Below are 14249 nucleotides of genomic sequence, written 5' to 3'. Positions count from 1 at the left end.
TCATTCATTCATTCATTTTTTTTTAAAGTATGACACAAAATATAAGATGAAACAAATCTGTCACATCAAAGTTGGCCAAGACAAACCAAAAAAAGGAAAAGGCCTTCCACAAACTGACAGCAGGGCCTCATTGCTGAAGACAACACCTACACAAATCCCTGAAGATGGAGATCTCAAGCCAGTGCCCACATAGATCCTTCACTCCTACATCCTAGCATCTTTGGTACAAGAACATGCTCTGCATGCTCTCAAAAGAAAAATGTAAACACCAACCCAGCCACAAAGACTTTATCTACAATGGTGTCCTGCCTGCATGATACGCTAGAGCAGTGGGGGCACAAGCTTGTGGGAGTCACCAGCCAGTATTGGCCTGATTTGACTTAAGGCCAACTCCACAAGATGGAACCCCTACCTCACACTGCCTGGTGACCAAAACCATGAGACTAGATAGCCCAGGGACCTAGGGTAAAACCAAATAATACTAGTCTAAAAAATACCTAGTGATAAAATGACTCCTAGTGATATTCTGCTATACTCATAGATCAGTGTCTTGTTCAGACATCTTCAGAAGAGCTTCATCTTACAGCAGATGGGAACAAATACAGAAAACCACAGTCAGACATTATCCAGAGAGTGAGAGACCTTGGAACATCCAGCCCTAAATGAGATGTCACCATCAAATCCCTCCCTTCAGAGCTCAGAGACATTCACGGAAGAGAAGGTAGAAATATTGTAAAAGCCAGAGAGTATGGAGGACACCAGGAGAACAAGTATCCCTAAATCAACCTTTAATCCCAGCATCAGGAGGCAGAGGCAGACTTATCTCTGTGAGTTCGAGGCCAGCCTGGTCTATAGAGCGAGTTCCAGAACAGGCTCCAAAGCTACACAGGGAAACCCTGTTTTGAAAAAAACAAAAACAAAAAAAAAAAACAAAATCAAAAACAAACAAACAAAAAAAACTCTACCTAAAAGTTGATGTTGGAACCACAACTCAATTGAGATTTGTTTCACAGTAACATCTCGAACACTACCATATGAGACATGGGACAAAGAGAAGCATGCATAAAACCATCTGACCATTATCAAACAGCCATTGATACTTTTCTAGAAAATTAGAATCAACATGTACAAGAAATACATTCACAGTAACTGAAAATGTGTTTATATAAGATGTAGATCACCACAAGTTGCCAATCAAATAACCGATAACCAGACCATTCTTCATTAGGAAGACCCAGGAAATGTATTCACTGAGATAAGAGATATTCTATAATAACAAAACAAGCAAAACAAAAGAAATCAGAAAGAATTTTGCCTATGAAATCTTTAAAGAAAACAGATTTCAAAAGTAAACAACTATTTTATTATTATTATATAACAGGGTCAGGCCATATGTACGCAATAAGGTAAATATGGAATGAGCTAGAGTCTTAAAAATAAAACCTGACCCTCATGTTGACACACATGCTTTGACCATGAGATCATGACACAGGACATAATTATTTCAGTTATGCAGCTTTGTTCATCCAGTAAAACATGCACAGAGGAGAGATGTGGGCCACTATATTGTCTGGGGTTTCTCCACCAAAAACCCAGGTGTATAAAAGTCCTTTGGCAGATGATAACATCCAAACTCAAGGAACCTATTGTTTATCTTCTCTAACAGTCCACTCCTGACAACATGTGTTGCTATACAGGATACTATGGAGGTCTGGGCTATGGCTATGGCCGTGGCCATGGCTAGGGTGGCTATGATTATGGCTGCAGCTGCCCACTGTGCTGTAGAGAGTACAGGTCTGGTGGCTTCTGCTAAGGACTTTCTGCAGATGCCCAGCCTTTCTGACTGGAAATGCTTCTGAGTATTTTCACATAAGGAACTCAAATATACTTTTAAAACTTTTAACTTTATACCAAAATACCTGAAAAATAATTGATATACAATATAGTCATCTAATTCCTCATCTTCAGTCCAACTGTGATTATCTGCAAAAATGTTTTGTTATCTTCATCATGATCTCTAAAAATGTTTTCAACTTTAGCCCTGAATCTTTGTGTAAAAATATTTGTATTCTCAAACAACTAAAAGATTAAACAATACAAAACAATTTCTGTGTGTTTTGTGCTTTTTTGTCTGTTTGGTCACATGTGGGGGTGGTTGTGGGAAAAACAGAGGGGAGTGAAGGAAAGGAAGACAGAGAGGGAGAAGGAAAAAGGAGGTAAATAAGTATGGAGAAGTGGACAGTAGAGAGAATGAAACATCCTTTCAGCAGCCGTCTATGGATGGACATTTGTTTGCTTTTATCACTTGATTCTGTAAACAATGGGACAATAAATTTGATAGTGCACCTATTTCTTTAAGATCCAATTATTTAGTCTACTTACAAGAGCAGTAATGTGACTTCTGTCACTTCCCTCTGTGTGTGCAAGCATGCCACATGCTATCATCTGTCATGTCTGCACCAAGTTACATTCCCGTCAACAATAGAGAAGTTTTATTCATATGATCTGGAATATTCATCTTTCTCCTAATATGAATTATCTAACAGTTGTGGGGTCCAATCTCATCTTGCTCTTGATCTGGATCTCTGCACTATTAGTGAAGTAGAACATTATTGTGTTCTCCTGTCCACCTGTATCTTTCCTTTTGAAAAATGCCTGTTCCAATTCTTGGCTCATTTTAGCATCAATTTATATTTTTTTTGGCCATTTAGCTTAGCTATGTATACCCCATATAAACTTTGTTTATTCATTCCCTGCCTGATGTACTTGATTTTCTTTTTCCTTTGTGTGGAGTTTCTTTATACAATTGACTGTTCTGTTCTTCAGAACTTTCTTAGTTGAATACATTAAAAGTTGTCTATTTTCACTTTATTCTTCTTATGTTTATGACATCTCTGTGTGTGTTTTACATGGATTCATATGAATGTGTGTACACAGGTGTGTGTGTGTGTGTGTGTGTGTATGAATGTGCTCATGTGGAGAGGTTCCAAGTTAGGCTCTTCTGCCTTTCTCAGTTGCTCTCTACCTTACATACTGAGATAAAGTTATTAGAGCAGGAATTTGGCATTCTGGTTAGTCTGGCAATCTGACTTGCTTCAAATGATCTGCAAGGTAAACCCGTGAACTGCTACACTCAGCTGGTCTTAAGAAGTCTATCCTGGGTTTCATGTTGTTATTTCATACACACTGGTCATTTCATGTAGTTCTCGCTTATTCTATGCCAAATTGCCTTCCCCTACTCTCCCTGCTTTCATGTTCCATGTAGTGCATTATTCTCTTGTTTCCCCATCCTTCCAATATCTTTCTTCTCATGGTGCCCTTTATAGTTGAATGATCTATTATGTAAAAGTATGCATGCATGCACACACACACACACACACACACACACACACACACACCAACAACAACAACAATTTAAAAATAGATTCTGTGCATGATACAAGTTATGTAGCATTTGCCTTTCTTTTTCAATTTTTAGGATAAGACGTTTTCTAATTTAAAAAAATGCATTAATTGTTAAATCCATACAACGGATTTTAAAGATAGTCATTCCCTCAATTCCTACCCTTACCTTCTTTATCTCCACCAACTTTGAGATTACTGTTTTTGTTCTAATTTCTCCCATGGAGGCCAGTTTGTGTTGCCCAGCTTGTCTTGGCATGGAGGCCTGCTTTGGTGTGTGGCCAGCCTACCAGGGGTCCCATCACTAATGAAAATTGACCTTCCAAACAGCTATCAAATCCTAATGGCTCCTCAGCTTCTGGTAGTCCAACCCCCTCCTCCTTCCAAAATGGGACTTTGTCTGATTGGAGCTTGCTCAGATCTTAGGCATATTGTCACAATCTCTGTGAGTTCAAATGTCTATCTACCCTGTTGTCTGGTAAACACTTCCCTTGAAGTCATTTCCCACCTCTGATTCTTACAATCTTCCTGTCCCCTCTTCTGCAAAGTCCCAGAGCCTTTGTAAAGGGATGTGATATGAATGTCCAATTCAGGATTAAGAAGATCACTTTCTCTGTTACCTGCATATTAGCCAGATGGGGGAATGCTTCTTGTTAACTGCATTTATTGCAAGAAGCTGTTCTGATGGGGGTTGAAGGATATAATGATCTATAAGTATGACAATATGCCATTAGTAATCATCTTGATAGTATGTCCATTTAACAGAAAAATTACTATTGGGTTCTCTCCTAGAACCCGTGAACCTGTTGTTTTTTAATTATTATTATAATTTTATTTTATTTATTTATATTTATTTTTTATTTATTTTATTTATAATTTATATTTTATTCATTTTATTCTTTCTACATGTGTTGGGATGGGGGATATGCATATGGCATATCATGAGCCTGGAAGTCAGAGGAAAATAAGAGAATGGGTCCTCTCTTTCCACCTTATAGGACACTTAGATCAAACTCAGATTCAGGTGTGGGTGGTATGTTTCTTTAGCTACTGAGCCTTCTTCTTATCAGCCCAGCATTTGTCTTTGGATTAATTTAAATGTAAGAGTTAGTAATAAACCTGAGCTATTGCCCTGGCATTTGTAATTAATATTAAGCCTCTGGGTGGTTATTTGAGAGTGGCTGCTGGTTATTTGGGAACAGCTACTCTGGACAGGAAAACTCCGTTTACATATGGCATTCCAATGTGTGGCTGAAATTTACCAATAAAACCTGATAAAACTTAAAGAAAGATTCTAGACACACAAAACCAAAATCAAGCACGGTTTCTTGGTAGCTCCATTTTCTGGGGTGGGCTTTGTTTGCTGGCAGTGAGCCGAGGAACATTTCCTTTAAGAGATGCAGGGGGAGGGGCTTGGTCCCCTGTCAACTTGATATGCCAGACTTTGTTGACTCCCTATGGAGGCCTTACCCTCTCTGGGAAGTGGATGGGGAGTGGGGTGGGGAGGACCAGGAGAAGGGGAGGGAGGGAGAACCGTGGTGGTATGTAAAATGGAAAAAAAAAAAAAAAAAAAAAAAACAACTTTTTAAACTAAATTTTAAAAAGAGGCGGCTTCCTGGCTCAGTGCCACTGACAAACACGGCTGTTCTTTTAAAAGGTCCTACAGCAAACACTCACATGGTGTTTATGAAAAGAGCCTCTAAATGGGTCACAGTGTGTTTGAAAATATGTGAAGGCTTGAGAGAAAAGAGAAAGAGTATATGCAGTCTTAGATTGTAAAATACAGTTTTAAAATAATAAATTAAAGTCCTTAAAAAGAAAGTAAAATAATATAAAAGAAATAAGCCTTGTAAAGATGGAAAATAAACAGAGTCTGGATCCTGTATGTTATCGTGTTGTCTGAATTTTTTGGTTGCTGAAAGACATTGGATTATGGAAACTGCTGGATTAAACAAACCTATACATTTTAAAAATATCTTGACTTGAAAATTTAAGTCAAAAGATGTGTTACTTTTGGGGAGAGGTTATGCTTTTATTTCCATGGGAAATGAGAGGCTATGGATTTATTCTGGGTTAAGGAAAATCAGGTTTGATCAAGGAAGAACCCCTGAAAAATCTGGCTACAAACATAAAGAAATAAACCCAGAACTGTAAGACACATGATGTATATTTTACCTGCTCAAACATAAAACAAAAAAAAAAAAACATCTTTAGCTGATTTATATGCAACATACAGTCTATACATATACTAATGCAGATATATATATATATATATATATATATATATATATATATATATTACCTTTAAAAGTTTCTATATTTTCAGCACAAGAAGACCAGACAGCAATGTAAGCCATGGCCCAGGTGATCCAGTATCCAGACTGCTGATTGAGACAATCCAGCCTCACAAAATACTACAGCCAAAACAATTATCCTAAACTTTTTCAGAGTCCTCCAAAATTACCAGTGCCCCAATCAACAGGCAGTAGTCTAGAGAACTATGTCCACATTTCAAAAAAAGTGGTTTATGGATATTTATTATCATTTAATGGGGATTTGTTACAAGTGGTTGATAATGGTTAGGAGAAAAGCTAAACAAAGTAGATTAGATTCAGGAATCTCATCATAAAAAGAAAAGGGGATATAGAAATTATAGAATAAAAGGGCAGATTATTGAATCTACTTTAATTCAAAATAACAATTATTAATCTTAAATATTTTACATTGATATAGATTGTGGCTTATTGATACAAATTTAAAGTTTATTTTGTTATACTATATGTATATTTTTACTCTTGTTTGTGGTGTTGTGCCTATGCTGCTCATTTTAAAATGTAGTGTATAAAAAATAAAGTTAATAGTCATCTATAACAGTCAAACTTATAGTCAAGTATGTTTTCAAGGTCACATACAGATATATTTAGGTAGATATATAATCTTCAAACACTTCAAAGACCTAAAGAATATGGAATTTATTATATTTAATTCCCTAAGGTTTTTCAGGACAGTGAGACACATCTGCTCCTGGCAGCACCAATATACATCAAAGAAGATGATGAACATGGAAAAAACTCCATATGAAGTTTGCTTTCTTTGTGGCATAAGCTAGTCATTAGAGCAAGAAACTATCCTTGCCTCAGTTGCTGTCATTTTACTGTCCAAACTGGACCAGCAGGACACAAGAATGGTGACTGCCAAACTTTGCCAAGACAAGGTAGAATAGTCTTTCAGAATTCCCTGCTTCACAGGACAGTCTGCCAGATATGCAAGGCCTGTAGGCCACAGTTGGATATCCCAGTGTTACAGAGGAGCATTGGGTGACTGTCCAGGGAGCAAGATGTCCCCATTATTAGGTAACATTTCACCCTTCTGGGGACTTTGATTGAGTTGAAGACTAGATAATTATAGTTTTCCTTAGTTATGATAAAAGGTAAATTAGATACAAAACTTTAGACTCACAGAGATGATAGAGTATTTTCTCTAATTTTGTGAAATACTAACAGACTGGATTTTGTAACTGTTATTCTTACTTAATAACTGTTCTGTATGTATGTATGTATGTGTGTGTGTGTGTGTGTGTATATATATATATATATATATATATATATATATATATATATATATATATATATAGTTTTACTATGTTAGAAAAAACTTCATTTTTAATTAGACAAAACGGGGGAAATACTATGGAATAATCTTTCTGTACACTATGAATATGTATTACTCTCACTGGTTAATAAGAGGCTGATAGAATGGTAGACAGGTAGACAGGCAGAAAGTATAGATGGGACAAGAAGCACAGAGGACTCTGGAAGGAGGAAGGGTAGAGTCAAGGGAGTCATCAGCCAGATGCAGAGGGAGCAGAAGATAAATGTGCCATGCTAATGAAGGTACCACCATGTAGCAGAGTATAAATAAGGAATGTGGGTTAATTTAAATGTTAGTGTTAACAATAAACCTGAGCTATTGACCAAGGATTTGTAATTAATATTAAGCCTCTGAGTGTTTATTTGAGAGTGGCTCCCAGTTATTTGGGAGCAGGCAATCGGGACAGGAAAACTCTGCCTATAGAAAATGGTCTCTGCCAGGTGGTGGTGGTGCATGCCTTTAATCCCAGCACTCGGGAGGCAGAGGCAGGTGGATGGATCTCTGTGAGTTTGAGGCCAGCCTGGACTATAGAGTGAGTTCCAGGATAGGCACCAAAACTACACAGAGAAACCCTGTCTTGAAAAACCAAAAAAAAAAGAAAGAAAGAAAATGGTCTCAAATTATACCACAGAGCAATAGTAGTAAAAACTGACTGACAACAGCACAAGAGAAAATATACAAAAAATTTGAAAGAACATGTGTGAATGACATACATTCAGAATAAAGCAAAAATGAATTTATGTAGATATTAACTATCATCAAGTTACCAATAACCACATTGTTTTTCATTAGAAAGACTTAAGGAATAAATTCCTCCAGATAGAATTACTTTACAATTAACATACAAAAGAAAAGAAAATGCGAAGACCTTTTACTTATGGAGTATTACCAAACAAACAGACATAAAAAGAGAAAGTGCTATTTCAATGATTTTCATAGAGACACAGTAGAGTTCCATAAGTATTAAATAAACTAAATACAGAACAAGACAGAGTCATGAAAACAGTACCAGAATTTCATGTGAAAACCTTGTGATTTGACCATGGGATCCTGACATATGAGCACAATTATCTCAGTCATGCTGATTTGTTTGTCCAGTAAACTATGACATGCTGGTATTTTCTGAAGCACGGTGGAAATATGTGTGATGCTGCAATGCCTGTGGTTTTCCTCAACAACTCAGGTGTATAAAAGGCCCTTGACAGATGGTGACAGCCAGACTCAAGAAACCTACTGCTGATCATAAGCTAAACAGTCCTCTTCTGGCACCATGTGTTACTACGGCAGCTACTATGGTGGCCTGGGCTATGGCTATGGTGGCCTAGGCTATGGCTATGGCTGTGGCTATGGCTGTGGCTACGGTGGCTATGGTGGCTATGGTTATGGCTGCTGCCGCCCACTGTGCTGTAGAAGGTACTGGTCTTATGGCTTCTACTGAAGAGTTTCTGCAGAGGTCCAGGTTTCCTGGCTGGAAGTGCTTCTGAGTATTTCCAAGACACTTCAAAATATATTGAAAAATTCTACCTTTCTACTAAAATATCTGAAAAAATAATTTAAATACTATATGACCACCTAATTATTCACCTTCAATTAGACTGTGACTATGTTTTATGTTATCTTCATCATGCTCTGTAAAATGTTTTCAAGTTTGACTCTCAACTTTTGTGTAAAAATATGTGTGTTATGAAATAACTGACTGATTAAACTGTACAACTCAATTTCTGTATGTTTTGTGTGTGCATTTGTATCTGTTTGGTCTCACATGGGGGTGGTTGTAGAAAAGTAGAAGGGGAGTGAAGGAGAGGAGGAAGGTGGAGAGAGAAGAAGAAAGGAGGTGAATAAGGATGGAGGAGAAGACATTAGGGAGAGAGAAAAACATATTCTTTCAGCAGCCATATATGGACAGATATATGTTTGTTTATATAACTCCATTATTATAAAACATGTGACAATAATATTGATCATGTACATACTTCTTAAAAATCCAGTGGTTTTTAACTAATTACAACAGCAGGAATGTGACTTCTAGTTTCTCTGTCACTTCCGTCTATGTTTCCAAGCATATCACATGCTATTTTCTGTCATCGCTGCACCAAGTTACATTCCCAACAATCGAGAATCATTCCCTTTTATCCACATGCTCTATAGCATTCATCTTTATCTGTTGTAATATTAATTATCTATAAGTTGTAGGGTGCGATCATGTCTTGATCTTGATTTTTACCTCTGTACTATTAGTTAAGTAGAATAATTGTTCATTTGTCCATCTGTATCTCTTCCTTGAAAAATATGTATTCTAGTTCTCTGCTAATTTTAGCATCAGTTTATATTATTTTGGCTATTTAGCTTAGCTATGTGCATCCCCCCAAATTTCTGTGTATTAATCCCCTGCCTGATGTACTTATTTCCTTCATTTGTGTGGTGCATCTTTTTACATAGTTACATGTTTTGTTGTTCAGAACTTCCTTAGTTGGATATCTGAAAAGTTATCTATTTTCATGTTTTTTATTGTTATCTTTATGTTTATGACATCTACAAATTATATGTGTTCATATATATGTGTATGTGTGCAGGAGCATGTGTATTAGTGTGGCCATGTGGGAAGGTTCCCAGTTGAGGTCTTTTCTCTTCCTCAACTGTTCTCCACATTGAGGTAGAGTCATTAGATTAGTAGCTGACATTCTTGTTAGGCTGACTCTCTGGCTTATCTTACTTGATCTACCAGATTTATGAGTGGGCTTACACAGTCAACTAGCCTTTAAGAAGTCTGCGTGGGGTCCACGATATTGTTTCATAGACATTGGTCATTTTGTTTAATTATAATTCATCCCTCTCCACACTGCCTTTCCCTACACCTCCTCTACTTTCATGTTCCATGTATAACATTTTGACTCTCTTGTTTTCATAATCCATTGATATTTTCTCATGGTGTCTTTCTAGTTTTATGAACTATTGTGAAAACACACACACATACACACACACACACACGCACACACACAAACATACACATACACATCTGCTCACACATACTTGCACACACATACACACACACACCTCCACACACACACATGCAAATGCACTCTAATACATAATTCAAATGTTGATTCTATGTATGACCTAAGCCTTGTAGCATTTGTCTTTTTAATTTTTTAGTGTAAAAATGTTTTTAATTTAAGAGTTTTGTATTATGTGAAAATTGATTACAATGTATTTTGACCATATTCATCTCCTCAACTCTTCCCTTTACTATCTATCTTAGTCAAAGTTCTATTGCTATGAAGAGACACCATGGCCACAACAATTCTTATATTTTTGGTTGTGAGCTCAGCTCATCTCTTCAGTCAGACCACATTAATTTTTAGAAAAGAAAGCATTTAATTGGGACTTGTGTGAAGTTTCAGAAATTTATTCCTTTTTCATCATGAGGGAAACATGGTGGCACACAGACAGGTATGGTAATGGAGAAGTAGCTGAGAGTTCTTCATCTGGAGCTGCAGGCAGCAGGAGAAGAGAGACTCTGGGCTTAGCACACACTATTGAAACCTCAATGCCCACTCCATGATACACTTCCTCTAACAAAGCTGCGCCTTCCAATCCTTTCAAATAATCCCAGTCCCTAGTGACCAAGTATTGAAATCTATGAGCCTAGGGAGGCTATTCTCTCAAAACATCACATTCCACTCCCTGGCCCCACCAGGGTTATACCAAATCATAATGTAAAATGCATTTAGTCCAACTTCTAAAGTCCCTATAGTTTATCATAATCTCAATACTGTTTAAAAGTCCAAAGCTCAAAGTCTCTTCTGAGACTCAAGGCAATCTCTTAACTGTAACCCCTTTAAAATCAAAAAGCAGATTCATCCCCGGTGCATGAGCAGGCTTTTGGGAGCCTGGTGCCTGTGGTGTGATGCCTTGTGCAGCCTTGGTGCAGTGGGGAGGGTCTTGGACCTGCCTCTGATCAGTGTGTCTGTCTCTGCTGACTCCTCATGGGAGACCTTGATTTGGGGAATGTGGGGATGTGGGCAGGCTTGAGAGGGAGGGCTGGAGGGTGGGAGGAGGGAGGAGGGGGGGATCTGTGGGTAGTATGTAGAGTGAGTAGAAAATTTCTTAATAAAGAAAAATGAAAAAAAAAAGCAGATCACATATTTCTAACATACAGTTGCACATAATACATATTACCATTTCTAAGGGAGAAAAGGGGGCATAGTGAGGAAATACTAGACCAAAGAAAGTCCAAAAGCCAGATGTACAGATCCCAAACTCTGCATCCTCATGTCAGAGGAAAACAATCTCTGCAGATCTTTATCTCCTTTCAGCTTTGTTGACTTCAACACACTTCTATTTCTTTGGCTGGTTCTACACACAGTCTTCAGCTCTCTTTGGCAGTAATCTGACAACTTTGTCATCTCCAACATCTTAGGGTCTCCAACATAACCCATGCTCCATCATCACAGCTTTACACTATGGCCTTTCTATGCCTCCATGCAAGGACACCCCGACACATGCCTGGCCTCAGCAGCTTTCCTTAGCCAAGAAGAAAAATTCCACAACCCTTGTTGTTGAATATATGATCATACTGTGAACCCTTAGATTGCATTAATTAAATAAAACCAACCTTGGGTCAAGAGGCAGAGTCAACAACTAGTTAACAGGAAGTAGCCATAGGGAGTATGAGGGAGTTTGAAAAATGGATAGAGAAATGCACAGGAAGTAGTGAGGAGGAACTTTGACTTTGGCAGCCTTTTTGGCTTGGGACAGCAGAAGAGAAGCTCTGTTTCTGAGATGCTGGCTAAGGAGGAAGGTCAGCTGGTTGTTCCTCAGCCTCTCTGAGCTAGCAGTTTTTCATCTGATTCCATCTGGGTAAAAATTGTAAGACTGAGAATTACTTTACAAACAACAAACCCCTTTCTTATGTCTTTTATTCTAAAGCCAAAACCACATATCAAAAGCCATCAAATTCTGCTGTTTGCTGGGGTTGGAACATGTCCCTTCATTCTATTACATTTTTATCAGCTTTCTGTTGTTGATTATTTCCATCACTGCTTAAGCTTTCCTTTAATTTCTCTTCACAATTTGGATGCTTACTTGGGTGGCATCTGGCCCTGAGGTTACCACTCCTTTCTTCCATTTAGCCTAGGCTTTGCTGTAAACTTTTTTGTCTCCCTGAGCACTGAACGTAGCTCCATTATACTTCCTTTTCTCCTCAAACTGTACCTTTTGTATTTTTCCTTTCACAGATTGCTCCTTTTCTTTGTAGATCTGCAAAAGGCTGAACAATAATAACCATGAGACAGTAAATACTAGGCTATCTTGAAGTCTCCTTTGTCAACACCATTAATCCAAAAATCATAAATTTAACCTCGGGCAGACTGCATAAAGCAGCCACATTCTTTGCCAAAATATCAAAAAAAAAATCTCTAGACCATTTATTAATATTCTTCTCTGAAACCTCTTGAGCTTAGCAATCATAATATACATTGCTCCCAGCACTGATATCTTTCCACATTTCTACTAGTAAGGCTCATTAAGCTACAATTAAAGTGTTCAACTCTTTCCCAATCCAATGTTTCACAGTCCACATTCTATCCAAGTCTACTGGTATCAACTTTTTTTTTTGGAGATGCCAGTACCATGAGGCGACCACCAAGAACATCAGCAGTGAAGTGGAACCTGCTCAAGCACAGAAGACAAGCTGTGTGTGCTACAAAAGGCAGAGCCAGAGAAGTGATTCCGGCCGTTTAGATGAGCCTGGAAGATTGAGAGTAGATCCATGACATCGGGCAGTGTGTTATTTACATTGGAGGAAAATTGGTTTGCTTTGATCTGACTATGATTGTGCCCTAGTTCTTCCCCTTGAAGTAAGGATGTATTCAATTTAATTTGGATTTTTACAGAAGCCCACAGTTGACAGATCTTGGAGTTTTCAAGAACAAAGATGTTCTGAATTTTTTAAGAGATTAGATACTTTAAAGGGACTGAAATTTTAATGGGCTTGGATTTGTAAAGGCTGTAAGACTTTTAAAGTTATTTATGTTTTTATTGTGAGATCTTGGGGTAAAGGAAAAAGGAAAGGTTGTAGGTTAATGGAGGTGTGTTTCTGTGTCAAGTTGACAAGGGGTCAATTGTGCTGAATACTTTTGTATCAACTTCACAGAAACTAAGGTCATATGAGAGGAGAGAACCACAATTAAGAAAATGTCTCCAAAAGGTGGGGAAGTATGCAAGCCTATAAGGCATTTATCTTAATTAGCTATTAATGAAGGAAGGCCAAGTCCATTATGGGTGGTGCCATCTCTAGGAAGGTTGGTCCTGAGTTCTATAAGAAATCATGCTGAGTAGGCCATGATGAGCAAGGCAGTAAATAGCACTCCTCCATGGCCTCTGCATCAGCTCCTGCCTCCAGGTTCTTACCCTGTTTCAGTTCCTGTTTTGACTTCCTTTGGTGATAAACAGTGATATGGAAGTATGACCCAAATAACCCTTTCTTCCTCAATTTGATTTTCATTATGGTGTTTCATCATAGCAATGGGACCCTAACTGAAATACCATCTCTCTTCCCACTCAACTTGGAGATTACTGGTTTTTTCGTAAAATTAACAACATGAAAATGGTTATGTTTGCTAAAGCAATATATAGATTTCATTCAATCTCCATCAAAATTCCAATTGTATTTTTAAGAGAGCAAGACAACACAATCCTAAAGAAAATATGAAGGCACAACATGATTCTAAGAGCCCAAACAACACTAAGAAGAAAGGAAGATGCTAGATCTATCCCAGAATCTAATCTCAAACTATACCACAAAGCCATAGTAAGAAAAACATAACAATATCACAAAAAAGACATACAAGAAAGAAATTGAAGAATATAACAGAATATGGAAAGATCTTCTATGCTCATGGACCAGTAGTAGGATTAGCAAAACATAGTAAAAATATATGATGGAACATCTACAAATAGAATACATTTAAAATAAAACCAAAATATACTTATTTACACATTGTGTCATCAAGTTAACTACAACATAACCAATAACCAGATCGTTCTTCATGAGGAATACTTAGGAAATACATGCCTCCAGATATTTATTTTACAATAACAAAGCAAAGAAAACACAAAGACCTTTTATGCATTAGAGTACTACAAAACAGACATAGAAAAGAAGGGAGCTATTTCAATGATTTGTATTGTGGCAC

General features: G+C 37.5%; 1 protein-coding gene across 1 annotated transcript; it reads left to right on the top strand.

Moving 5' to 3' along the window:
• Positions 1-8323: 8323 nt before the first annotated feature.
• LOC131922404 (keratin-associated protein 20-2-like) lies at positions 8324-8491 on the top strand. The gene has a single exon (XM_059277189.1). It carries the CDS (start codon positions 8324-8326, stop codon positions 8489-8491), a length of 168 nt encoding a protein of 55 aa, XP_059133172.1.
• The last annotated feature ends 5758 nt before the right edge of the window (positions 8492-14249 follow it).

This window comes from Peromyscus eremicus, chromosome 12 (assembly GCF_949786415.1).
Source record: "Peromyscus eremicus chromosome 12, PerEre_H2_v1, whole genome shotgun sequence".
Classification (NCBI taxonomy): Eukaryota; Metazoa; Chordata; class Mammalia; order Rodentia; family Cricetidae; genus Peromyscus; species Peromyscus eremicus.
Note: the sequence above shows the minus strand (reverse complement) of the source record. Positions and strands in the feature narration are given on the sequence as shown.